We start from the raw sequence: 27,528 nt of genomic DNA, 5'->3' as shown, positions 1-27,528 counted from the left end.
TTCAAAGTGCCTGTGTTGAGCTCCAGAGTTAAATATCATCAATCAAAGCCGATAGTGTTAATACCACGTGGGCCGCGCCTGCAGAGTACACAATCCTTTAGTCCTACAGCAGGATGCTTCAGTATTCCCTCTTAAAAAATTAAAAGAACAATAACCGAGATGCCTTGACATTGGTGTATAAGAAAACGTTTTACCACTACAAGCACTGTGAATAGCAAGCTTTCTTTTCTCACGAAGTATTTAGCTGGCTGTAGACAATATGTCCGATATCCAGAACGTAATATTCCCCACTTCATCACTTTAAACGCTAGAGCGACGAAGATCTCAATACTGTTTTTTGCAATGATTAAAAAAATTCACTGGCACGTCTTCATGATTCGTTGCCTAACGTTATTAAAATTTCGCAAACACCCTCTTCCTTTCGCTTTTTGTGTTCTTTTATATGGCTTGGGAGGTTCGCTCCGACATAATTTGAGACACAATTAAATTGCCAGTTTCATCCCGTGTTCCCTTATTGCATTTCTTTCAAACAAATTTAAAAGGTTTCACGCACGCTGACGTTCGGAATAAAGAGATTTAATGTATCGCGCTGGAACGGAGTGCGCGCATTCAGCCTCAGGTATACGCGACGATTCCGGGACCAGTGCGGGCGCTTCAAATGGCCGAGGCGCTCATTTTTGCCCCCGAGAGGGCTGATTCAGGCACGAAAATGCTCAAAATAGATTAATGCGCGTGTACGGCGCGCACGCGTGGTGTAGGAGACGACATCGCCGCCAACCTTTGATCTCGTCATCCGAACTCAATTATACTGGGACCCCTTGTTTGGACCTGGGAAGGCTTTTGATCTCGCAGGATATTCCTTGCGCACTTCAATGAAGGCAGAATTCAAATGACGGAGATCGTGCCGAATATCCTCAGCTTCCGTCCTTCTCTTTTAGAGCTCTTTACGTTACTTTTTTTTTTACTTTAAGTTAAAAGCAAGAGACTATACATGCGTATTGGTTTTAGATCCAAGAACCTGTTCTCTCTTATATTCGGTAACTGCATCTGCAAAGTGATACGTCAAGCGGGCTTCCTCCCGCTTTCGTGCTCCTAGGCCCCACGCCGTCTTTTTGCGTGTCTGCGCTAATTGGGATTCGCTGACTCGGTGGAGCCTTATGTGCTGGAACTGAATGATAGCCGGCCCTTGCATCTTTCCAGGCCAAGCTGCGTTGGAGTTCTGCCCTTCGCGCGAGGCCAGTACGACGGTGGGAAAGCATGTCTACCTGAAATTAAAAAAAAATATATGTATTTATGTGAAAAAAAAAAAAAAAACAATGGATGGATCCCACGCATTCGCGAGAATCGGAGATAAAAGAAGCGTTCTGCGGTGTTTACTGAATTTTTTTCACTCGACTCTACCTTCTTCTGTTCCATGCCGCACAACGCCCTTCGCTCAATGCACGGTCTAGTCCATTGCGTGTACGTTGACTTCTGTAGCCACACTCGGCTGCTTGTGCTGTCGATTCCTTCCGCGCTTCTTTGCAGCCCACTCCTTCGATTTTCTTTTGCTGACTTCTTCGCTCGTTGCCAGTTGCTCTCTTTGTCTATCCGGGTATCCGTGCAGTAGAATATACCCGTTATGATGGTATGCATGTGTGGCCATGAATGTCCACGTACCCAGTACAACATACCCAGTGGCGCATACCCAGCGACGCAAGTTATTGTATAAAGGGCATCACGGTCACTGACCAAGTCTGATGTATAATCCGACGTTTCGGAACCACGTACGGGTTCCTTGTTCACTGAGTTGGACAGGAAATCGTCGTCACTTATGTTTCGTATAACGACGTCTTGTCCGTATGTACTCCGGTAGGTAACATAATCAAGGGTTCGACGAAAGTTCGTCTGGTCAGGCATGGAAATGAAGGGGATCACGGTCACTGACCAAGTCTGATGTATAATCCGACGCTTCCGAACCGCGTACCGGTTCCTTGTTCACTGAAGTGGACAGGAAATCATCGTCACTTATGTGACGACCATTTCAGACTAGGTCAGTGACCGTGATACCTATCATTTCCATGCCTGACCAGACGAACTTTCGTCGAACCCTTGATTAAGTTATTGTATACTCGGCAAGGTAGCAGCGAACAGCCAACACCCGTAAAGTGGAGAGAAGAGACAAGGAAAGATTTGCTTTAAAAAGACAGAAGCGTTAAATTTACAAGAGGGGCACCTAGAGACAAGAAACTAATTCGTAATCTTCATCGACGACGACGTCATCGCCATCGGCATCATCATCGTCATCGTTATCATTATCATCCTAATTTCTGCCCACCGCAGGAACGAAGGCGTCTCCCTGTAATTTTCCAATTAGCCACCTTTGTTGCGTCATCTGGCTTCCTAGTTTCAAGCAAGTGACCTAATACAGCGTCGTCTCGTCCGCGACTGCATTTCCCTGCCATTTAACACGCACTCCGTTACCTTAGCAGAGCACCGCTCATCACCTCAGCGTCACTACATTGTTTGCCCAACTGCATTTGCTCTTTCTAATCTCAACTAGGATATCGGCTATCTATGTCGCTATCTATATCTAAAACAAATGCTTTCCTGTCTCGCAAAATGACAACCATTAGTGTTCGTTTCACCGCTCGTTACACAGTCCCGCCCCCCCGCCCCCCTTCTGCGTCTATTAAACTTGCTTTCTAATGAGCTTTCTCAATATGTACGGGGATCGATATGAAGAGTGACGCGATCCCCAGAACACGTGCGCTAAAAATAAACAAACAATAAATAAATAAAAAACAATACAAAAGGTGCTTAGGCGATTGCGCGAACTTTGAGCATCTGACCAGCGATTAATCCAAGCGCAAACTCTGGAGACTTCTCTTGCGGTTTGCGGCGTCACGCTTTGGCTTCATTTCACAATGTGAGGCTGCAGCCTGTTTTCTACGTGCTTTAGGAACCGTTGGCTAGAAGGTCAATGTATTATTCCGACGTGATGAAAGAGCATCAGCAAAGATCGCGCACCACGCGACGACCTCGTGGTTTTCTTGTACCGACAAACGCAAAAGATCAACGCCGCATCTTATGAACATGGCTATCCTAATTTTTATTTATCGATTCATTTATGCCTGGAAGTGACATTAAGGTGATCAACACATCATAGGGACATGCGGGGGAACAATATTGAAAGAGATAGATTATAAAACGACGTGGGCATAAAATGAGAGGCAAGAGAGAGAGAGAAAGGCAAAGGAAAGACAGGGAGGTTAACCAGAGATTATCTCCGGTTGGCTACCTTGTACTGGGGGAGGGGCAAGGGCATCAACAAGCTATCCCTCCTCTAGAGAACAACCATCAGTGCAATCAAGAGACCAGTCCAGAGGATCACAGTCAAGCGCCCAGTCTTACGCATCAGTGCTACGGAAACCCAGACGACAGCAGACAGAAAGTAACACACAAGAAAGCTCCTGTACTCGCACACATTTCTCTCAGCGACCTTACGCACCTACTGCTGAAGTAACACCAGCTAATAGCGAACATACCACAGCATCGGTGACACAACTGATTTTGCCAATGCTCTTCGCAGCTCTTAAGGCAATCCTATCTGCTTTGCCGGAAGCAAACAACCTGCCAGAAGTAAAAGCCTTGCTGCCTCTAGAAGCACTGTTGTGTCAACAATCCGGGCCGAAACTGCGGCAGGCACTGCATGAATAACCGCTACAAAAATGTCTCCATATTTCAGTGGAATGCCAACAGTCTTCGAAGAAAGTGTGCTGACTTTCGTAAACTGCTTGTACAATACAACTTCCCAATACTTTGCATTCAAGAGGCGGGAATCACTGACGACTTTCGCCTCTCGAATTATGTGATATATAAGACTTCTCGTCAAGGTGCTGTTAGCAGAGTGCTCCTGTGCGTCAGAAAGGACCTACCATCTTATCAAATTCAGTCCAGTGATTCAGACTTCCCGGAATTCATCGCATGTAAAGTATCCTTTGGCAAGCTCTGTATAACAGTGGTTAATCTATATCTACAACCTTCAAACCGGATTTCAGTAGATGCGCTAGTGGATATCTTCAACATAGCTCATTCTAATGTATTTATATGTGGCGACTTCAACGCACACAACATCATCTGGGGCAGTGATCATTGTGATGCACGGGGTAATGTTATTGAGTGCGCCATAGATAAATGCAACTTGACTGTTTTAAACGATGGGTCGCCAACATTCCTTCGTGGATATAACTACTCAAGCTGCATAGATGTTACCCTGTGTTCACATGATCTAGTGAATGGTGTTGGATGGACAACTGATATAGAAACGCGCGGAAGTGATCATTTTCCCATCCTTGTTAACCACCCTAGCATGCACTATGATATCAGGCGTTACAGCAGACTAACCAACTGGCAAGCTTTTCGGTACCGCCTAACGGATCAAATTAGCCAACATGCAACAGTGGAAAAATTTACAGAATTTTTGCAGGATAATATGAACATATGCACAAAGAAGGTCCCAATACCAAAAGATTATGCTGCAGTTGACGGAGAATATGAACACCTAAGAGCCATCCGACGCCGATCCGAAAGAGCTTACCGACGGAGCGGAAGTTTAGAAGCATACAGAAACGCTCAGAAAATACACAATGTAATGCGCAGACGAATGGAAAGCTTAGGCAAACGGCGCTGGCGCGATTTCTGCGGCACGCTGTCTCCTCACACGGCTGTCCCACGAATTTTTCTAGTAATTCGTTCTTTAAGCGGACCTGTAACACAAAGCTTCCCATTTCGTGCTCTCGCTGTAGCCCGGGACACGTGTGAAATAATAGTTGCAGATGAATTTTGTGACCTTATTTCCAGATCTGCTTTTTCATCACAATGTGCAGAATTTGATATTTCAGTAGAGTTGGCTAAGCGAAAAATTACTGCTTGCTACTGGGCCCAACATCCTCAATTAGATCACACTTTCACATTAAGCGAGCTTAAATGTGCAATTGCATCATGTCGCCAAAAGTCCGCTGCTGGGCCGGACGGCATTACGTACAATATGCTAAGAAACCTCGGACCGACAGGTACAAATGCTCTCTTAGACATCTATAATAACTTATGGATAGAGGAAACTGTACCTGACTCTTGGAAAGTCGCTCGAATCATACCAATTTTAAAACCTGGTAAGACGCCCTTGTGCCTTGAATCCTTCCGCGCCGTTAGTTTGACAAGTTGTTTATGCAAAGTAATGGAGAAAATGATTGACGCGCGACTACAATGGTGGTGTAATGAAACGAATGTGCTGTCCAACTACTTAGTAGGTTTTAGAAAACATAGATGCACAATGGATGCAATATTAGATATAGTAACCTGTGTGGAGCACGAGCGGGCACGTGGAAACATGACTATAGCAGTATTCCTAGACATCAAGAGGGCATTTGACACTGTTAGTCACGTTCATGTTCTGCTAAGCATGTTGGAACTTGGTCTGTCTGGCAGGTCCTTGCGATGGATTTCTGAATTTTTATCAGGTCGCAAAATATTTGTTCAGACTGGTGAAGGAAAGAGTGCTGAACATATTGTCCAACAGGGAGTACCACAGGGAAGCGTACTCAGCCCCTTCCTTTTTAACTGCGTCATGGCTGATTTAACGCGAAGACTGCCATCACAGTTAAAGTTTTCACTGTATGCAGATGATGTGTGTATTTGGACATCTGGGTCTAATGCTCAACTACTTCAGATGGCATTGCAAGACGGCATAAATATCATCAACAAATTTTTGAGAGAAAGAGGAATGGTACTATCACACGCAAAGACTGCTGTATTGCCCTTCACTCGGAGGCAGTTAAAAAATTTCACTCTTAATCTGGAAGGACACCCTTTAATGATCGTCACACAGCATCGATTTCTTGGTATAATACTTGATAGGCAGCTATCCTGGGCACCCCACTTAAAGAAACTCGAAAACGAGGTCAATGCCATAGTGACTGTACTTCGCAGACTTGCAGGCACATCATGGGGCGGATCAGTATCGTCCATGCTGACTGTTTACAATGCATTAATACGACAAAAAATTGCATATTCCGCGCCCATCTTACACGGACTTTCCCACACGTCAGAAGAGAGACTTCAAAGACTTATAGCTAGAGGACTACGCCTATGTCTAGGAGTTCCACGAGCTACTTCGAGTTCTCTTGTAATAGCTGAGGCTCGCCAATCACCATTTCCAGTTATGCGAACTACAGAAACATGCCGGCATTATTTCCGTCTTCAAACCCAGCATAAAAACCACCCATTGGCTCTAGACATAATGAAACGAGATAGAAGTTATGTTCATATAGAAATTCAAAAAAATCTTCACATATTGCCAGGAAATGAATTTTGGAACTCAGACATTGAATATCCTCCATGGCTGCTTACAGTTCCAAAAATCGAATTGTCAGTAGAAGGGATATTCAGCAAAAGAGACATGTTCATTCAAGCTGCTCAACAACTAGCACTATACCAGATATATATGCGGTATTCAGGGTACACACACGTCTATACAGACGGCTCCAGTACAGCAACCTCTTCAACTTCATCATTCATTATACCGCACCTCAACAAACAAGAATCATTTAAATTATCTCGTGCGACTTCGTCCACAACGGCTGAACTGTTCGCAATCCTATGTGCAGTAAAATTTATATTGTCAGTAACAGAAGCGCAAAAATGGGTAATTTTCAGCGATTCACAGGCGGCTCTAACATCACTCTGCAGCACAAAGGGGAAAATATACAGCGACAGTATAATATATGAAACACTTAAAAACCTCACAAAGGCAAGCGAAGCGAAACATGCAATAGCATTTCAGTGGATACCAGGGCATTGCAATATTCCTGGCAACACAGCAGCCGACGAAGCAGCACGACAAGCGCACCTGAAAGATGATACGGCTCCGCTCCCAATATCAAAGAATGAATTACGTTGCATTATAAGGACAACGTCTTTCAACATGTCTAGAAACACTTGGTTTGATCAGAATTCTAAGAGCTCTGACTTATATCATATTGATCCATTTATTGAATTCAAATTTTCATTGTCATTACATAGAACTATGGAAACGCTTATTCATCGATTAAGGCTAGGCACTGCCTACACAAAGCATTTCTTACACAGAATTGGCCGAGCGGAAACCCCCGAATGTGACTGTGGATTTCTAGATGAAGATATATATCACCTCCTTCTAGATTGCCCACATCACGACACACCAATATGTCGACTTAAATCAGCGCTAAGCAAATTAGACCGCAGACCTTTCAGTCTAAGGAAACTTTTGGGCCCTTGGCCAACAACGGCCCTGCAGAAGAGCGCTTTAAAAGCACTAAAGACTTTTCTTGAGGACAGCGGCATCGCTGGACGTTACTAGTGCTTTCATTGTTCTGTTCATTTCAATGTCACTCTATATATGGATCTGTTTGGGAATTATGTAATGTTGACTGCTCTCTTGTGACTGTATGTGCTAATATATTTACACGATGTATATACCACCCGCTGACTAGACAATGTGTTATTAGACGACAGTATCGTTTGTGCTTTTGAGACTTTCGACTTCATAAGTGTGGAGACATTTGCCATGTATATTGTATGTACCCGCTGACCGGCTGACTAGAGAATGTGTTATTAGGCGACAGTACCGTTTGTACTTTTGAGACTTTCGACTACATAAGTGTGGAGACATTTTTTTTTTTTTTTTTTTTTTTTTTTTTTTTTTTCCCTTACGTCATAGTCTTCCTGTGGAAACGTTGCGTCCTGGTGCTTGTGTGAAAAGATTATTTGATAAGTAACCATGAACCCTGAATGATGTATGACGGAACCACCCAAGAGATAAGGAGTAGCCGGCGCCTTAAATTGCGCGCCAACATCTCCTTATATCATATCAATAAAAAAAAAAAAAAAAAAAAAAAAGGGGATGCAATAGATGATGAAGAGAGAAGGATGAAAAAAAAAGAAAAAAAAAAGCCTAAGCACACACACGCACGTACACATGAACTATTTCTGTGGGCCCTGTCACGCAGCCCGCAAAGGCGTTCCTAGTCTTATGCAGTGTCACGTACAGTCCTATGTCACACAGTGTACAGTCACAATTTATCAGAAAGTCCCGTGTCTTTCAAGTATCGCAGCAGCGCCTTCATATCGGAGAGGCAAACATGTTGCTAAAGTACATAAGGAGGAACAAGTCAGAAACGAATAGTAAGACAAGGTAATATGGGATACATTTTACACTATTCTTGAGAGATGCAAGAAAAGCCATAAATAAGGTCCTTTGTAAAGAATCTTGTCACTGGTTGTCAATAAAGAGTGCATTTTATTTCATTCGCTGGAACTTGCGGGCATAAAGGAGAACGGCTGACGGTAATGTGATGCGATATGTAGCTTTATGCTGGTGATCAAAACTCGCAACGAAAAAAAAAGGGGGAGGGGGTTGAATGGATTCGAAGAAGCCTCATACGATTCTTTGTGTTAAGGCTCAAAGTTAACATTAATCGAGTGTACAGTGCTTGTTTTCTAAATATGCCAAGTTTCAGTATGAATGTTCCACGTTATCTCCCTGCGCCGAACGCGAACAAAGACAAAATATGTATAATCATTTTTCTCTCTCTCTCTAATGCAGCGATCTCTGTTTCAAAAAGGCGGGTACCCGACATGGCGACTGAGTGCTTATGATGTTTCTTCGCTGACCGAAACCGCTTGTCTACTTGGCAGTTGCAGCAGCTACAAATAGAAACGCGAAAAAGCAATCGCTCATTGAGATAGTGGTCCACATTGGAGGAACACAGAGGCCATTAATGACAAGCAATGAAGAGCCACTACGTCTTCGGTCATGGCAGAGGTATCATATTGGTACAAAAAACTCCATCAATCAACCAGTTACGAATTCACATGCGTCAGAGAGGAACCTCAATAATGCTTTCTTGAGGGCTGCTTGGAGATGAATTCTTCACTGCAGTGTTTCAGCACATCCAAAGCGAAAGAAAAATAAAGCGAAACGAGACAGTACAGGACAGAGTGTTTTCCATCAACTAACAGTTTTATTGAGGGCTAGCTCACCCATATATGGAAAAGCTCATTGTTGTAAGAAAATATGACAGAAGGAAAAAAAAAATATTCGCGAGATGAAGCGCAATTATGCGAGTGAGAATAAGCTGCCACGCACCGGCCCCAGATTTTCGCTCCTCATGGACCGAACGTCTCTCTGCGCGTTGTTGGCGCTACCGCATACTCGCATGCAAGCACAATTTTTGTCCGCTATTCAGGTGCTAAAATTCTATGCAGAATTGGTCCAGAGCATCGCTATGTTCTTGATTAATGCCCGCGACGTTTATCGCTCTGCACTCACATCGGCTCCTTTCATCGCAAAGGGAATGAAACACGACATTCAGCACACATGCCTGCAGTGATGAGGAGCTGTCCGATGTTTAGCGTGTTTGCGCCTTCTACAAGAATATTACTTACTCCTGTAATGTTACCTGGGATGGTGGCCCAGTGGCCGTGGCGTTCTGCTGCTGAGCACGAGGTCGCGGGTTCGACTAGTGGCCGCGCCAGTCGCATATCGATGGTGGTGAAATGAAAGAACGAACCCTTGTGTATCCTTGTATTGCTTTTATAACGTCAATCTGCAGCGCCCCCACTATACCGTCTTTTTTTTTTATTGAAATGAATTTTATAGTGGCACCGGCTACTCCTTGTCACTTGGAAAAGGAACCAAACTTGCGCAAAAAGGGAGAATAGCGACACGAGATATGGCACTCAGTAGAACACTGGATGAATAAAAAATATACAGTCCAACAGTACATGAGTCGCAAAGTTCTGTGCATTAGTTCAGTCCACGTACGCTTATATAAAGTCAGATGTTTTGAACCGTCTCTTGTAAAGCCGATATCTTGCCTCGACTTGTTAAACCCAGAAAATTATTTCTAGAAAGTTTCTTCTTGGGAGTTCGCGCCGCCAGATCTGTACAGGTACGTCCTCGCTATTACGAAAGAAAATAAACATGTGCCTCTGACGGACGGACGCACAGAAGGCAGCGTCTCGCCAAAGATAAAATCCGATGTTTCATTGTTTTGTTTGTATCTTTTTCTTCTTGGTAAATAGATGTATTCGACGACGTTGCGCAGTCATTACGCGGCCGACCTTACCACTACACTTGCTTGTCCCAGCCGCATGCCATACTATGGCTCAAAATACGACCACGACCGCGAAGAACACTCCGCCGACAATTTACATAAGTGCGCAGCATAAGGAAGGAACATATATATATATACCTTCCTCGCCACCGTACATTACCGACACAAACGAATAGTGGTAATGCAAATGCGCGAGAAACGTAACCACACAAGAATCGGCAACGGCAAGCGTCTTCGGCTGCAGCCAAAAAAAAAAAGAAAAGAAAAGATAAAAGGGCCACAGACGGCGGGAAATCCATCGACATTCTGCCGGTGAGCTGTTTACCCGACTCGGCGTCACCGCAGGACGCGCGCGTACACAGTTCGCGTTCAGTGCGCGACCGACCAAAAGTTCCGGGGAAGCTCGGCGAGCTAGTGCGCGCTTCGCGAGCAGGCATTCAGACACTCGGCTTGCCCGTGGCTGAAGGGGTCGGCCGTCTAATCCGGATTCTGCTCGGTCGCCGCCGCTGCCGCCATCGAAGCCAGCAACGAGGCATTTCACGCTCGGCTGGAGTTCCAAAAAAGCACGTCTCGGGGAAAAGCCGTCCAGAAGGCACGGCACGCTCCAGAATCCCGGATTGTGGCCGATTTCGGGAACCGGGAAACATCTCCTTTCCCCAAAACCGTGTCTTTCCTTTTATTTTTTTTTCTCCTTCCTGCACTTCCGCCGCCCACTCTTCCGTGGCCGAAGCTCTGTTCTCCGTCCGTCTGAAGCTTCCGAGAGCTCACGCTGAGTGCAGGACGCGAACGGATACGCAGAGAGTATGCGCGCGGTTGGATTCGCCGCGTGGGCTGAGAGAGATAGAATGTGTGTAGCGGAAGCCGGCCGTGTTGTGTTATACGGCGCGTGGTGTAACGTAATGCTCGCGGGCACCTTTCGATAATTTGCATGTTCGATCCGCCTCCGCCGAGCGGGCTGAGGCAAAAAGTTTTGCCCGCCTTCGTGGACGGCCACAGCCGAGGCGTGTTCGAACGAACAGCGCGGTACACCGGGATCGATGAGTGGCGGCGGTGCGCAGATTACGTCCTCTCCAGCCAGCGCCAGTCCCATAGCCAGCCAGCGCTCGCAACGACCGCAGGCTAAGGAGTGAGGACGAGGCTCTCGCTGCGGTTGGCGCTATGAGCTCGTTAGCGCGCCGGGCGCATTCGGCTCTCTCGCCCTCGTTACGAGGTATTGGTCACACATCTCGGAACAATGCGGCCGATCACAGTGAGTCTCGAACAGTGTCGCAGTCGCTTTCGTCGATTCTCGGTGCTCGGTTCTCTTATTTGCGTTCGCCTCCGTCTTCCTAGTCGTTAGCGAGTTGTCTATCTTCTCGAGAGAAAGCATAAAGACGAGAGGGAACAAAGAGGGATAGAGAAAAGTAAATGTACTACCGGACAGCCCTAATGATTCTCTGATTGGCCGCGCAATGGAGTTCTGCCTACCGCGTCTGTTGTTGTTGTGTTGCTAAACGTGAGCCCGCGCTCCTACATATACGCTTGCGAGATCCAAAAGCGGTGTTAAGTGGAGAGAATGGGCAAGCAAATTTATGTTGCTGTTTTTTTTTCTTCTTCCTCCGTGCGCTCCCAAGTGGTCGCACTAACGATTTCTGGCCGTTGAACGTACGTCCCAGCGCAGCCGGAAGTGAAAGGCATGTAGAAGCTCCCAGGGCTTTCATGCGGGGGAAGATGTCATTATTCTTGCGACAGAACCAGAATAGTATAGCACGCAGGAAAAGGGAAGCAGCAGATGAATTTTGAAACAATGGCAGCCTCTGTAAGTGACGCTTCGTAATCATAGCTGCGCAGTTAATAGGCAATAGAGGAATGTTCTCGATCATTAAGCGCGAAGCATGGATGGGCACCAGATACGTGGCGCACGAAGAACGTTTCCCGCGGTTTTCATGTCTAAGCTCTTCGAGTTGTCTAAGACATTGGCTTAGGCATCTTGTGGAATGAATGAAAAGGAGGTGTACGCACTGTGAACCCTCCAGCATTCATGTGAAAATGAACGACGTGTCATGATCAGTTCAAAAGAAAGAATACGCCACTGCTCACTATACACAGTGATGCTTTCATTTTTCTTTTGTCTGGTGTGTACGTGCAAGTATCTGTCTATATACGTATAAACGACTTGATTCTTTCGTTTCTTCCCCTATGCGCTCTAATTTGACGCTTCAATGCCCACAGCACGCCTGAAGCAACAAACCTCCAAGCCGTTTTGAACTCTGGGTCTTTCGATTAACTATGTTAAGCGTTTGGGAAGTTCAAAAGTAATATAGTTGTATGTCTATTATTGATTGTTTATTATAATATTAATTTTAATATGTAATAACTAATCGTAATATTTAAATAATCCTAAAGAAAACTGGCATTGAAACAAGTTCGCTTTTTGAAACAAGTCCGCTTCTATGCCATTACCTTAATAATGTCCCTTAGGCATTATTATTTAGAGAGCGGAGTTACAAGAGCGAAAATACACAAGAGAGTTTTGTACAACATGGATATGCTGCGACAAGCAGCATGTGCTAATTGTGTTTTCTCACCATAGGTAGTACGTTTTCCTGCCATGTGTATGCAAATTTTTTCGTTGTTCAATTAGCCTTGAGCAATTTCTGGCGCCATTGATCCCCCGTACATGTTTTTGAAAACTTATTTTTGTTGTACAAATGGATGTTGATCTGCGCACATACCGCGGGCGCATCGGCCTGTTATTTGCATGCCGCCAGTCCAGTCACAGTAGAGTTCGCGCTTTATTCGCGTACTTTGCCCTAGAGCTTCATTAAGTATGCTGTGCATGCGTCTTGCTCTGCTCTTGCTTCGAGCTGGATACAGAGAGAGAGAGAGAGAGAGAGAGAGAGAAGACAGGAAAGGCGGGGAGCTTAACCAGACGCACGTGCAGTTTGCTGCCCAGCAATGGGTTAAGGGGTTAGGGTATGAAGAGAGAGAGAGAGAGAGAGCACAACTTCGCGCACAGTTGAAGGTTCGCACCGAGTTCGCACACAGTTTCCAAGACCTGTAGACTTGAGGTATTTCAACAGCGCTTTCGTGGCTTTTTGTACCTTCGACGCGTACGGCCATGGTCCAAGGATCTTCATTAGCGAAAATGGTCTAGAGTCCAGCTGGCTCAATGCTGTCCGGAGAGCTTCACGCTTGACGTCGTATTGGGGACAGAGACCTAAGATGTGTTCAATCGTTTCTGTGGTTCCACAAGAGCCGCACATGGGCGTCTCCCCCATTCCGATGCGGAACGAGTAGGCCTTCGTAAATGCCACCCCGAGCCAGAGGCAGCACAATACTGTCACCTCAAAGAGGGAAAATTTTGATGACACTTGTAGCTTTAAGGATGGATCCAGCTTATGAAGAAAGCACTTCAGGAAATTGGGAGAATACCAGTATGCGTGTGTCATAGCTTTAGCGACGATATGAAGCTTTGTTTCAGCATGGGTTCTGGATAAGGGGATTGGAACTGGTCGGGCTTCCAGGCGGGCAGACCGGACGGCTTCATCGGCGAGGTCATTACCAGCAATGCCGGTATGTCCAGGTAGCCACTGGAATATAATTTCATGCCCTTTAGCGATAGCTTGATGGTGATCTTCTCTTATTTCATATGTCAGCTGCTCATGATTTCTATGATATAGGGCAAAATGCAGACTCTGAAGTGTTGCCTTAGAGTCGCAACAAATTACCCATTTTTGAGGTGTCTCTTGGAGGAGATATTTGTCAGCAGCACGCAAGGCAGCAAGCTCTGCCGCGGTTGATGTTGTCATGTGGGACAGTTTGAATATCATTGGGGTTTTCGTAGCCGGAATGACAACGGCACCTGAAGAGCTGGTAGGTGAGACCGAACTATCAGTATAGATGTGTATTCAGGCCACATATGTCTCCTTGATTAATAGCAGCGTCATTTGTTTCAGAGCTATTGTTGGATGACTGGCCTTCTTCTTTACACCCGGAATACTTAAGCGCACCTGAAGCAGTTGGAGACACCACAAGGACAATGAACGCCTTGCTGCTGGTATGTATCCTAATGGAAGACAATCTGTATGGGTGATTATAACTTCAGAAGACGTCGCACGAGGTCTCTACAATGGCAAGAACGCCAATTGATTATCAGGGATGCGGGAAAAATGACGGATATACGTCCTGAGGACATCCACAGCAACGTATGTTTGGATGAAATGGTCTTTGGTGAGCATGATTGCTGCATCTGTTGATGCACAGCGAGGAAGTCCTAAACACGTGCGCAATGCTTGGCCCTGTAAGCTCTCCAATGAGCGAATATTTGACTTGCACGTAGTGGACAACACTGGAAGACTGTAGTGTAAATAGCCTAGCAACAGAGCTCTGTGCAACTGAAGCATGGAGCGTACAGCTATGCCCCATGTTTTCCCGCACATGGATCTCAGTACCCGGGTAAAAGACAACAGTTTCTTCTTCAGGTACGTGCGATGAGGGCTGGATACGCGGAAAGTGACCCTGGGCCCAGGATTGAGGACGCCCCGGTCTTTCTGAAAGAGTTTCCCGAAGAAATATGATCCGACCTGAACCAATTGAGCCAGCAAATTGCATGCTTAAATACCCGGGTCACCGCTATTATAAAAAAAGAAATTAACTAATAGTGTACCGGAAATCAAAAAAGCACTTCGACGCCGTCAAGAGTCCTACTCAGGAAGTCAAGATGAACATATTAAAATAAAATGAAGAACTCGTTCATGTTGTGAGTTGTGGTCGACCAAAGTAACAGAATGGGATCAAAGAGCCATAAAGGATATGTTGATTCGGAAGGCACCGTGAAGAAATTTTATTCCACTCACACGAATATCAACGTTGGTAACATTGAACGCGCCTGTCGTGTTGGTCAGCGCCGTGGTGGCCTTTCAGCGGCCGAGTATCATTAGATTCCTCAACATTAAATAACAATTAAAAAAAAAGTAGTGCCTTGAAATACCCACAACCGGAAAAGACCTCGAGTCCCCTCTAAAGCGTAGATAGAGGAATACTTTTTTGCCTAAGTTACAGTTGCTCGCATGAAACTGCGCGAATTCGCTAAGAGCAACCGTGGAGAAAACGAACGTTGATCTTTCCGTTTTAACTCTCTGCACTTCAAAAGCGCTGTTTATCGCTATGACAAGGTCACTAGAAATGTTGCACAGATTGTTGCATGGAACCAACCTTCCAGTAATTGACGGAGACCGACAGAAAAGCATACAATTATGTCCACAAACGCTCTCTCGCTGTCCTTGGCAAGTTTGCGCAGCATTTTCCACAAAATTGAAGCCTATAAAAGCCCTCATATATTCTTTTACCACAGATGCAGTAATAGGTACGAAATCGTGGCTTTCAGGTGATATCACAAAAAGCGAACTTACACTTGACACATATCTTTAATCTTTTGTATGGACACGTTTTCGAAGAGGTGGAGTTATTATAGCCATGAAAAATGACTATCAACCGTCTCTAGTGATAGTCCACTCTCCCCTTGAAATAGTCTGGGTGATTGCACGCATCGGGCATGTGCAATGTGTCGCTAGTGCATGATATCATCCACAAGGACACCGGTTGGAATTTTTTTTATTTTTTTATGAGCACTCCAATTACAAAGATAGATGTCGCTAATGAAGGCAAATTCTAATGTTATGAAATGCAAAGCACACAGGATTGCAAACAGTTCTGCAATGGCGGAAGATGTCTCTCGGGATAATTTAAATGTTTGCTCTAGCGATAAATGTGGAATGACGAATGCTGAAGCCGATAAATTTTTATGACGCGAACCATCTGTATCCACGTAGATGTACTGGGGATACAGTGAGTAAATTTGGAAGAGGCACCAGTTGCTGTGCGAATACCATGAACACGTCTGTCTTAGATGAAATCCCGTCGACCGATAATTCAATTTTAGGACTTGTTAATATCTAAGTAGGGCAACTAACATCCATTTTGCATAATTCAAATATTGGTAATAATGCTTTATGTTCTTGAACAAAATCACGAATTTCGCTTTTGTTTCGTTCGCTAAGCGCGAGGTTTAATGGATGCTTCTCGTGTTGGGTTAAGATGCGATAAATATGTCGGCAGGTTTCAGCCGTTCGTATGACTGGAAATGGTGGGTGACGAGCAGCAGCAGCAGCAGCAGCAAACGACTTTATTGGGGTCCTGAGGAGCTAAGCGGGGGCTTGCAGGTCCCTACCCAGCCGTTGGCTAGTCCCATGTCGGAACAGAGAGGCCATGCCTCTCCGCTCGTTCACGGGCCCTCTGGACAGCCAGGAGCTGGACGTCCTGTCTCGGGTCTGTGATGGCCTTCGTCCAGTCTTCTTCTTTGTTCAGCAATTTATACAGAACTCGAGGTAGCCTGCGGCACCCCAAGACACACTCGCAGCAGCTTGCCAATAAACATTGAAGACGTCCCGCAGAAGTTTGTGATAAACCATGGAGAACAGGTGCCGAATAAGTAATATTTTTGTTTTATGAGTCCGTTATGAACTTGTAATAGTGAAAAAACCGATCCCCCCCCCTCCCCCCGTCGTGCGCTTTGCGTTTCATAATGTCAGTAAATAGTGCGCAAAAATGGGTTATTTTGAGAGATTCGCAAGCCCTTCTCACATTACTACGAAGCAATAAAGAAAATTCTTTGAACACTTTGCTATTGTATGAGACCCTCAAAGAACATACAAAAGCAAGCGCAATGAGTCACGTAAATGCATTTCGGTGGATACCCGGGCACTGCAATATTGCCGGTAATACTACATCGGGCGCACAATAACGCAGAGACAACCAATCTTCCCTTATTGCGTAGTGAAGTCCGTCTGCTCCTGAGACAGATATCCTGTCGTCTCAGAAAAACTACCTGGTTTGATCAGCAATGTAAGAACTCAGCGTTATAGGTTATAGACCCATGCGTAAACCTATCAATTCCGTCAAATATGAGAGAAAACAGAGAATTCGAAACACTGGGGCACCGCCTGCGCCTTGGTACAGCAATTACGCGACACTTCATGTACAGGATAAAACGCGTCTCTAGTCCGCAGCGTTCTTGTGGCTATCCAAACGAAGATTTGTATCATCTCTTCCTAAAGTGCACTGAATACAATCCACAACGAAGGCTATTGCAAGCAAATTTGTTGCTTTTCGACAGAAGACTATTCACTCTAAATAAAGATACTTGGCCCATGGCGAACTGCTGGCCATGAGAAAAAAAGCACTTCTTGCTTTGAAAAAAATTTTTCAGGACACGAACATGCTGGGGAAATATGAAATTTCAGTTGATACTAATAAGCTAAATGAGTGATATAAATGTTGTTCTGGGTTCAAAATTGATTTATGTGGTGATCATAATTTCTACGCAATGTGTTATTACTTGTGTTCTGTGCTTGCAGTATAATTACATATGTTGCTTGTTTTGGCAATTCAATATATCTGACTTTATATATGCATGTGTGTGCTGAACTCATGCACAAAAGTGTGCGATTCATGTACTGTTGGACTGTATAGTTGTTTTTTCATCTGGTGTTCTACTGAGTGCCACATTTTGTGACATTATTCTTCCTTTTTGTGCATATTTGTTTCCTTTGCTAAGTGACAAAGAGTAGCCGGTGCCGCCATAAAGGTGCCAACTTCTCCTATTATTCATTTCAATAAAAAAGGCAAACATCAACAGATCTGAATGTCTTCATTTCCTGCAAACATTGTACTTTCATCAATTACCTCAAGTCGCGCGGGAAACAACACAACGTGACCACGCACTAAACATTATTTTAACAAATCATCCAGACCTCCCTGCTACACATGTATAGATAGAATAAACTTTATTTTCCAACGGATAAGGTGATCTACCCACCCCCCAACACGCAGGTCAGGGGGCGAGTGCCGCCGCCTCAGATGCTGGCTGGAGGTCTTGGGTCCCAGCAGCCTCTTCAGCCAGTTGGACGAGCCGGAGCTGGAGCTCAGAGTCCGAGCTGCGCAGCAGGGTCTCCCCGGTGTCTCTACTACCTATTTTGTGCGTTCCCCCGGGAAAGTACGGACAGTCCCATATTATGTGGTCGAGGGTCCCTCTCGCCCCACAAAGATTACACCTATCGCTCCTGGCCTCGGGGAACATGTGGTTCGCCATAACCGGGTGCGGATACGTATAAATTTGTAGTCGTCTCCACGCGACTGCTTGTCTAGTTGTTTAATTTCTGGTTTGGCAAGGATACCAGCCTACGAGCCAATCTATAATGCTGCCTGATCTCCCCATATTTTAGCATGCGCTCTCCGCTCTCTCGGTCATCGAGGGGCCCCGCAGCGGCTCGGCGGTTGAGATCTCGAGCCAGCTCGTGGGCCGCCTCGTTGCCGGGGACGGCTTCGTGCGCCGGAGTCCAAATTATTTGAATTTTTCTATTTAACTTTCTCTGGCCTAGGATTCTGGCCGCTAAGGGCGAGATCCTTTCCCTTGCTAAAATTTTGTACGGCAGTTTTGCTGTCACTGGTCACAAATTCCGTTCCAGCGCAAGCTAATGCGATCGCAATTTCCTCGGCAACTTCTATGCTGCGCCCGCGCAGAGTGACAGCGGTCACGGGAATACTCCGGCCGCTGACCGCCGTTGCCACCGTAAAACTGCCGCTACCTCCCGCCGCGTCTACATAGGTGACCTCATGTTCCGAAATTTTACCGAATCTAATTTTTAATGCTTCGGCTCGTTTATGCCTCCTGTCTTTGCTATGTTCCGGGTGCATGTTTTTCGACGGGAGGGGGGGGGGGGGAGGGGGCGGATGATCAGATTTTTTTCTCACTTCCCTATCTGCTTCCACCTTTTAGGTGGGGCCTCTGTCCGGATTTATTCCAACTTTGGTCAATATGGCTCTTCCTGTCCTCGTGGAGCTAGAGTCTCTCAATTTGAGAGGTTCGCACCGCTTCCGCCAGTTCTGCCTATGTGCTGTGCACTCCTAGAGCCATCAGTCTCTCTGTGGATGTGCACATGGGCAGTCCCAGCGCTCCTTTTACGCATTTTCTCATTAGAGAATCAATCTTTTCTCTTTCCACCACTTCCAAATCGAGATATGGCGTTGCGCAGCTCACCCGGCTGAATATGTACGCCTGTATTAGTTTAATCAAATTTTTCTCGTTTAACCCTCGGCCTTTCCTGGCCACCCGCCTAATTCAGGCTCAGGGTCTGTATTGCGTGATTCTGCAGCCTCTCGACGGTCTGGCCATTGTGGCCGTGTGACTGGTGAATCAGGCCCAAGATTCTAATTTGCTGGACTATTGGTACCTCCTTACCCGCCACTTTAATTTTGATCTCCGACGGTTCCTTGCACCTTAAGTGCTTCGGATTGTCTATAAACAATTCTGATTTCTGCGGCGAGCACGCTAGGCCTCTCTCGGCCGCGTAATCGACTATGATGTCGGTGGCGGCCTGGAGCAGGGTTTCGACGGCTGAATCACTTCCCCAGTTGACCCAGAGGGTGATATCATCCGCATATATACTAAATTTTAATCCCTCGAGCTTTGCCAATTGCTCGGGGAGTTCCCTCATAGCCACGTTGAAGAGTAGGGGAGACAGCACTGATCCCTGGGGCATCCCTGATCCCTTACTCCCTAGCTCAATTGTGGGGGATTCCAGCGTCTAGAACCTCATGCAGGCAGTTCTTCCCGTCAGGAAGTCCATGATGTATCGATATGTCCTGGTACCTACATTCATCTTGTTCAGCCCTTCCAGGACCGCCTCATGCTTTACGTTGTCAAAAGTCTTCGTGAGGTTCAGTCCCAGAATTGCTTTTGCATCTTTAGACCTTGAGTCTATTATATCATGTTTGATTTGGAGCATAACGTTCTGCGTACACAAGTGAGGTCGGAACCCGACCCTCTCATGTGGCCACAGATCGCCCTGCTCCATGAAGCCCATCAGTCTGGCCTGGACGACGTGCTCCATCAATTTCCCCACGCATGAAGTTAAGGAAATTGGCCGTAAGTTGGCCAATTGCGGAGGCTTCCCGGGTTTCGGAATTAAAATAATGCTTGCCGTCTTCCACTGTTGTGGGAGCTCGACTTTATCCCAACATTCCTGCACGTACTTCGTTAGATAACTATAGGAACCAATGCGTGATCATATAGTCGTGCACTGTTCCTTTGAATTGAAACCATTGAAACACCGGCAGAATGATTGGTATGTTAGTGTCGTTTACAGCCGACTTTGCAAACATTTTTCCGAACAGTGCAGTAGACGATATAACTGCTGCTTGTCCCTCGATAAACTCAAAGAAGTCAAAATTGTTTATATATTGAAAGTAAGCATCAGTTAAAGTCAGAACGACCTACTGTTTAACCGCGAAGCGAAGAAATGTATAAACAAGGGGAAAAAAGGAGCATTAAGAAAAGCTTTCCGAACAAATGCTCCAGAAGGCTTGCAAAATTATAAAAAAGCATAGCACGTCATACAGAAACTGCAACTGTTGAAGCTAAAGACACGTTTTTTTTAGTTGTACTATTGCCAATGTGATAAAAAGTGACGACAAAAAGTTTTAGCAAGTAGATAACCGAGACGCGGATCACACAGCTCTCCTACCAATTTGTGAAAACGGAGCCGTGTTTAATTCAAGAAACAGCGCCGAGCCATTTAGCAAATGCTTCTCTGCAGTTTTCACTAATGAACTACCTCTTTATAACACGCACGTACTTGAACAATGATCTATTGGATTTTCTTTTACAGGCATCATCATATCGGAACATGGTGTCACTGAGGCAATTGGAAGGCTTCTTAATATAACCGGCCCAGGTGCAGATGGTATAACTGTTAAGCATTTATAATTAACCTCGCAATATATTCTTCTTTCTTGTTATCCCTAATATTTCAGCAATCCCTGGATGCGTATGCTTGCCGGAAGATTCTACATCAGCAATAGTAATACTGGTATTTAAATCCGGTGGCACTGCAGATCCTAATATTTGCATACCTACATCACTGGCATCCATTTGTTGCAAATTACTGGAACATGTTCTGTACTCTCACATTATAGTCTACCTTAATGAAAATAGACTGCTCCTTCGGATACCTGATAAGTGGCTAAAATTGAAAGATAGAAACCAACAGCTTGACTATAACATAACGCCATGGATTGGGGATTTCCAGCGAACATATTTCAAGCAATTAATTTAGACAACTGCTTTTCGAACCGCATTCATATCACTTCCGGAGTTCCTCGAGGGTCCTTCTTCGGTACACTGCTATTTTTAATTCACGTCAGTAACATCGCAACTAATGCTCCTTGACAAATACGTGTCTTCGCAGATGACTGCGTCTCACATATAGAAATAAGTTGCTTTGCCAACGTCACTGTGCTGCAGTCAGATCTAACATAATTAACTGAATGGAGCGACGCACGGCGCGTGGGAATTACCGTAGTAAAACAAATAATATGCTCTTCTAATACTCGACTTACATGTGACCAGTATAACATACGAGGTATTACTACCGGCCCAGCATCTTCAATTAAGTACCTGGGTGTTATATTTACTTTCGATTGAAGCTGGAATACCCACATTGAACACATTACCGCAATATCACGTAAAACACTTAGTCATCTCAAATGGCACTTACAGCTTAGGGAAGCAGATACCAGTCTTCTTGCATACAATTCTCTTATCACTCTGTATTTAGTATATGCCTTCATAACTTGGCACCCCAATCATACTAATATCTCGCATCTCCGCGAACAAGTTCCAAATAAAGCTGCGCAGTTAATCCTATCTTCATACTCCCGCTATGAAAGCCTGTGTGCCTTAAAAAATTACGCAATATCCATTCAATTGGCACGGACAGGAAATTAACCTGGTTGCCGCTCTTTCATATTCCTTATCACAGTAACATTCCGCTCGCTCGAGCCCATTTTGTTCTGGGCCTCACATTTGGACCCGCGCCGACCATGTTCATAAATTAAAACCTATGTTTGCCCGGACTAACGCTTATCAAAATTCGCCTCGAGTATTATCTACTGTCGAATGGAACTTTTTTACCTTCAAGCATTGTCGCGCTTACGGAATCATCATTTCATGCAGCACTGCTAATCTTCTTAGAGTGAGTGTTATCAGCATTTCGTAACCCACATACGCCTGAATTTTTTAAACAGTGTTTTCGTGTGCGTAGTACAGTATAGAATGTTTGCCTTGCTATTTGGCACATAGATTTGACATGCATCTTGTGTAGGCTGTTTATCTAGTTCATTACATTGTATTGTTAAACTGATGTTCTGATGTGGACTGGTCGTCAGTATTGCGTTTCGAGTTTTGTGCATTTTTAACGCCATAAGATGTTTTATAAAATCCTTCTTTTTTCTCTCTCTTTTGCTCTCACCTCTTTCACTATTTAACGTTTAGATAATTTCTATTGCATCTGTTTTCTTCGTATATCATTCATGTTGTACATATTGCATTTACACTTGACCGTTCTTATTTACCCCTCCCCATTTGTATATAATGCCTGGACAGGCCCTTAGTTCAATTAAATAAATAAATAAATAAATAAATAAATAAATAAATAAATAAATAAATAAATAAATAAATAAATAAATAAATGAATAAATAAATAAATAAATAAATAAATAAATAAATAAATAAATAAATAAATAAATTGGCACTTGCTGTTTGCTTTTTTTACAACGTGCGACGCATGGTGACTATTTCTGTGAAGTAGACGAAGTGGTATAGAAGCTGCGATATCGTACCAAAGGTTTTTCCATCCTGTGGGCTATTCAAGGAACACACACACAAAAAAAAAACGTGAACGGAAGAAGGTGCAACGTTCACGCACATAAAGACGCGCATGAGAACGGACTACGTGTAGTCAATCACCTACGAAAACGGATGTACGTGACGGTGACAAAATATATGATGCCAGTGTATCCTAACCAATGGTCATCAGTTTTAAGGCGTAAGAATTGTAGGGTTACTTACCTCGCCAAACTGTCCGTCCGTGCGTCTTTCCATAACAAACGCTTGACGCGACACGATATATATATATATATATATATATATATATATATATATATATATATATATATATATATATATATATATATACGTAAAAACAATACAAACCAAACAAAAAAAGTAACCAAGCAGACGTCGGCATCATACGACCAGACGCGTTCGGGTACGTCAGAGGCGCATGTGTGCAAGATGAGCGACTGGAAAGAAGGCATCTGACCAGTACCACTAAGGAATCTTGGAGTGACATTGTGCTTTCTTCTTTCTTCTTCTTTTTTTTTTTTTTGATGAGCAAGGTAGAAAAGCATTGGGACATAGCTCACCGGCGCGGACACGCACGTCATGGCTGCCAATGGTGCCCAACGAGTTCGTGCCGAGGCAGCGGTAGATGGCGCTGTGCACGTCCTCCTTGAAGTCCTCGGCTCGGAACGGGGGCAGCACGAGGGAGCCGTCGGCGCGCATGTGGCGCAGACCCGGCACCTCGTGCAGTGGCTGACCCGCGCGCGTGGACCACGTGACCCGGGGCGCGGGCGAGCCGTGCACCACGCACGGCACCACGGCGCCCGTGCCGTTCAGGAACTCGACGCGCGATGGCGGCTCGTGCAGGAAGTGCGGCGCCCGGGGCTCGGAGATCGCACCCACTGGTCTCGCAACCAATGCTAGGGCCAGTCCTGCGGGAGAGCAGGAAGAAGAAAGGACGAGCGTTAAGCAGTGCACGCATCGTATTGCACGTGGCCTCGGAGATCTCAACCACACCCCTTTGATCTCGTGCGATTTCGGAGGACACGGTACAGAGCATAAGCTGCCAACAAAAATCATTAGAGGCTGCTTTGGCGCTGGAGTCTACCGGAGGCTAGAGAGAGAGAGAGAGAGACAGAGGAAAGGGGGAAAGGCAGGGAGGTTAACCAGAGGGGAAGATCCGGTTTGTTACCCTACGCTGGGGAGAGAGGGGAGGGGGAGGTAAAGTGAAAAGTAGGGCGCTGCAGCCGGCATGGGAATGATGTACAGTGCATGGATTCGCCTAAACTTCGTCCTTCCGGCTTCAAACGGCTTTGGCCACTTGCAAATTGATTATTTCAAAGTGATAATTTCCAATAAAGTATTGAACTATGATTGCAGTAATTCGCGATGATAGTACATGTGCGCAGAGCCGTATTATTTTGCCGTGTTTAGAAAAAACAACAAAAAAACTAAAAAAGTAACGCCACGATAACCTCTTAAGCCACATGCAAGGAGATAAGACAAATTCGTGTACTGACCATAGTTGCCATGGTCGCTGAACGATTGCAGTACCAGACTTCACTTAAGTAATATTTTATTGAACTCTGTGGTTCAGAGTAATAAGACGTTAGTGTCGTTGTTGATGATGATTTTTCGGGGAGGTTGTGGTTGTGGCACTGTGACTTCCCTGTAAAGCATAACCTTTCGTGTGCCTTGAGAGCAGCTAAGATATCTGCGGCCGGGATAAAAAGGTAGCATAAAAAACACTGAAGACCATGACGTTGCACGTTGCTTTGCCAGCCTGCAGTAAGGCGAAGTATATAGTACAACGAGAACATGCGGTACAGCTCGCTCATTAATCTGTGGGCACCGCCATTTCGCTGTGCCATGTGAACAACCCTATATGGCCCAAAGGTGTTATTGCTCCCGGCAACAAGATGAAGTGGACGAATGAATGACGAGGAAGAGAAAATAGAACTGAGTTTGTGCAGAATTGTGCGAAACGCTCGAGACAAGAGAAATCAAAAAGACGCGAGTAGTAGAAACACATAAACATAGCAAGAGTGAACGCTGTAACGAAAGAACAACCAAGTAAGGAAAAGAAGGAAAATAAATAACGATCAAGGGTACGACGAAGGCAATCAAGAAGATGAATAGAAACTAGGGTATAGGAGGCGAAGAAGGCGTGAAACTAAGATAGCCTTCATTACGCGGCCAGATTTAGCACTACCGAACGAAGCCCTACGGGCATATTTGTCAGTATAGTTCCCTTCTTTCGCTTGCTTTTATCGCATCAGGGAATATTATAACACACGTGGCATGATGTTATAAAAGGTAACCTTGCCCCATAGCCTCAACGTAGCCCGCCGACAGGAACAATCTCCGCTACGCAACGCCACGTCACAACAGTAGAGAGAGAGAGAGAGAGAGAAAGAGAGAGAGAGAGAGAAAAGCAAACGAAAGACAGGGAGGTTAACCAGAGTTTATCTCCGGTTGGCTACCCTGCACTGGGGGAGGGGCAAAGGGGTGCGATAGGTGAGAGAGAGAAAAGGATAAAAAAAAGCAAAAAATAAGCTGCGAAGTGTAGAGTGTTGCTGGGCAAGGTTACTTCCAAAGCGCCCACACCCCTGAAAAGTTCCGGTTCTGCAGTTACATATGTAAGGAAAATACATTTTCAGGTCATTGAACTGGCATGTAGTTGTAGACTATGAACGTTCAAGTTGCGTTCTGTTGAAACAAATGAATATGGCAGTAAGATATTTGAGGACCTGTTTATTTTTAAAAAAATTATTTTACTGCCTTGACATGCTAGCGCTTCTTGTGATCACAAAAAAAAACGGACCATATTAGTTTTGTTTTAAAGCTCGAACACTACAAATAATGCTCGAACTAACAAATGAAACACGGAATAATAAAATAGAACAAGAGTAGCTATCAGTTTAACCGTCACATACACGAACACGTTCCAACATACCTTGTATACCTCCGGCAAGGTAACTTTCGATCATTATCGATTCTTCTAGATAACAACCACGCGGTGTTGTTCTCGGTCTTGCGATAAGACTATGATTAGTGAAACGAGTATTATTTCCATATGCACCATCGTTTAAGCGTTGATATTAACTGAATTTCGCTTGTTACTGATGTATTCTTAAGCGAAAATGTATAGATCAATAGTAGCATTGCAAAGTTTTTCCTCTACGTAACAACCACGCGGTGTTGTTCTCTGTCTTGCGATACGACTATGATTAGTGAAACGCATATGATTCCCATATGCACCATCGTTTAAGCATTGATATTAACTGAATTTAGCTTGTTACTGATGTATTCTGAAACGAAAATGTATAGGTCAATAGTTGCATTGCAAAGTTTCAGATAAAGGCGGCAGCTGCAATGATTGAGAAAGTATGAAGATGAAAGGCGGTGAATCTGATTTGCTACATTAAACTGGGGGCAAGGGAAGGTGGAATAGGAAGAAGAAAACCCAGGGACAGAGTGAGTACTGCATTCGATGGCTTGACCCGAATTGTTCCCATCATGATTGAAAAACAACGGCTATATGAAGCCGCACATTTCATGGAATCAATATGGCCTTACGAACAAGAAGTATTGCTAATAGAAAACTATATATCGACATGACCGTTGCATAAAGAACTTGAATATTATGTTATAGTATGGTGGCACATCCCGCAACGGTGTTTACAATCAGCACCATCTCCATCATCATTATCGATCCAAAGTAATCCTCTATGAAGACGCGCGTAAACACCGGTGCCAACATATTCTAAAGAATGTAGCACTGACAACAATTCCGTGTGGGAGCAATTTCTTCGGTCGTATTTAACTCCCTTTGTATGAGTTGTCGTACAGCCAGATTAAAAACGTTTACTATCAGGCCTTGTATCACATCGGAAAGAACAAAGAACTTCATTAAAAATGGCTTTAGTCCCACCAGTGAAGTCGCCAACGTACACAAGTTATTTGAGTGAAGATTTGTAGTTAAAACCGCTATTGCTATAATAGTGCGTACGGCATTGTCTTGAAAATGAGAGTTGCGCAAAAGCAAACAGAATCACAAAGGAGAGAACGGAGATGTAAGCGCTCATTTATACCATTTGGACGTCTGTCTGTGTGTATTCTGTTCTTCTTTTCTTTTCTTTTTCCTTTTTTGCAGAGGAAGGGTATGAATTTAGCGCATAGCGGAAGCACTATGCCTCATGTTACGATGATAACTATTTTCCGTGTACTTGAAAGAAACACCCGCTGCCGTAGTTTCGTAGTGGCGTTGGCGTCGCGCTGCTAAGCTCGAGGGTGCGGGATCGAATCTCTGCTACGGCGGCCGTGGTCTAGTACAAAATCTTCACTGGTAGAAAACACCCACACAAGAAAAATTGGAAGGATATGACAGTACACCATGAAATTTAGGTAACAAAATAAATAAGAAAACTGGGAAAAAGAAAACAATATATGTATTAACCACGCGCGTAGGCAGGCAAGAGGAAAGCACGTAACCCGCGCACAGTAAGTAAAACTACAATATGTTTTATATTTGTGCTCAAAAGGGCAAAAGAGTAGAAAAGCAACGCAAACATCAATAAGTTGGGATCGCAAAAGAAAAAGAGAAAAAAAAAGAACGTGCCGTAAGTTGTCCGCACCTATATTTAAATATATGCAAAAGCTCGGTTTGCC

At 44.7% G+C, this 27,528-nt stretch overlaps 1 protein-coding gene across 1 annotated transcript in view; it reads right to left on the bottom strand.

Annotated features, from left to right (window-relative positions):
- The window catches only part of LOC126536639 (cell adhesion molecule Dscam1-like), a 322,345-nt gene that overhangs the window by 227,493 nt on the left and 67,324 nt on the right, over positions 1–27,528 (bottom strand). Inside the window, exon 2 of the mRNA XM_050183671.2 lies at positions 23,442–23,789. Coding sequence (XP_050039628.2) covers positions 23,442–23,789 — 348 coding nt within the window. The remainder of the gene's footprint in view (positions 1–23,441; positions 23,790–27,528) is intronic.

Source organism: Dermacentor andersoni, chromosome 4, assembly GCF_023375885.2.
Source record: "Dermacentor andersoni chromosome 4, qqDerAnde1_hic_scaffold, whole genome shotgun sequence".
NCBI lineage: Eukaryota > Metazoa > Arthropoda > Arachnida > Ixodida > Ixodidae > Dermacentor > Dermacentor andersoni.
The sequence above is the reverse complement of the archived record's forward strand: the minus strand, read 5'-3'. Positions and strand labels throughout refer to the sequence as shown.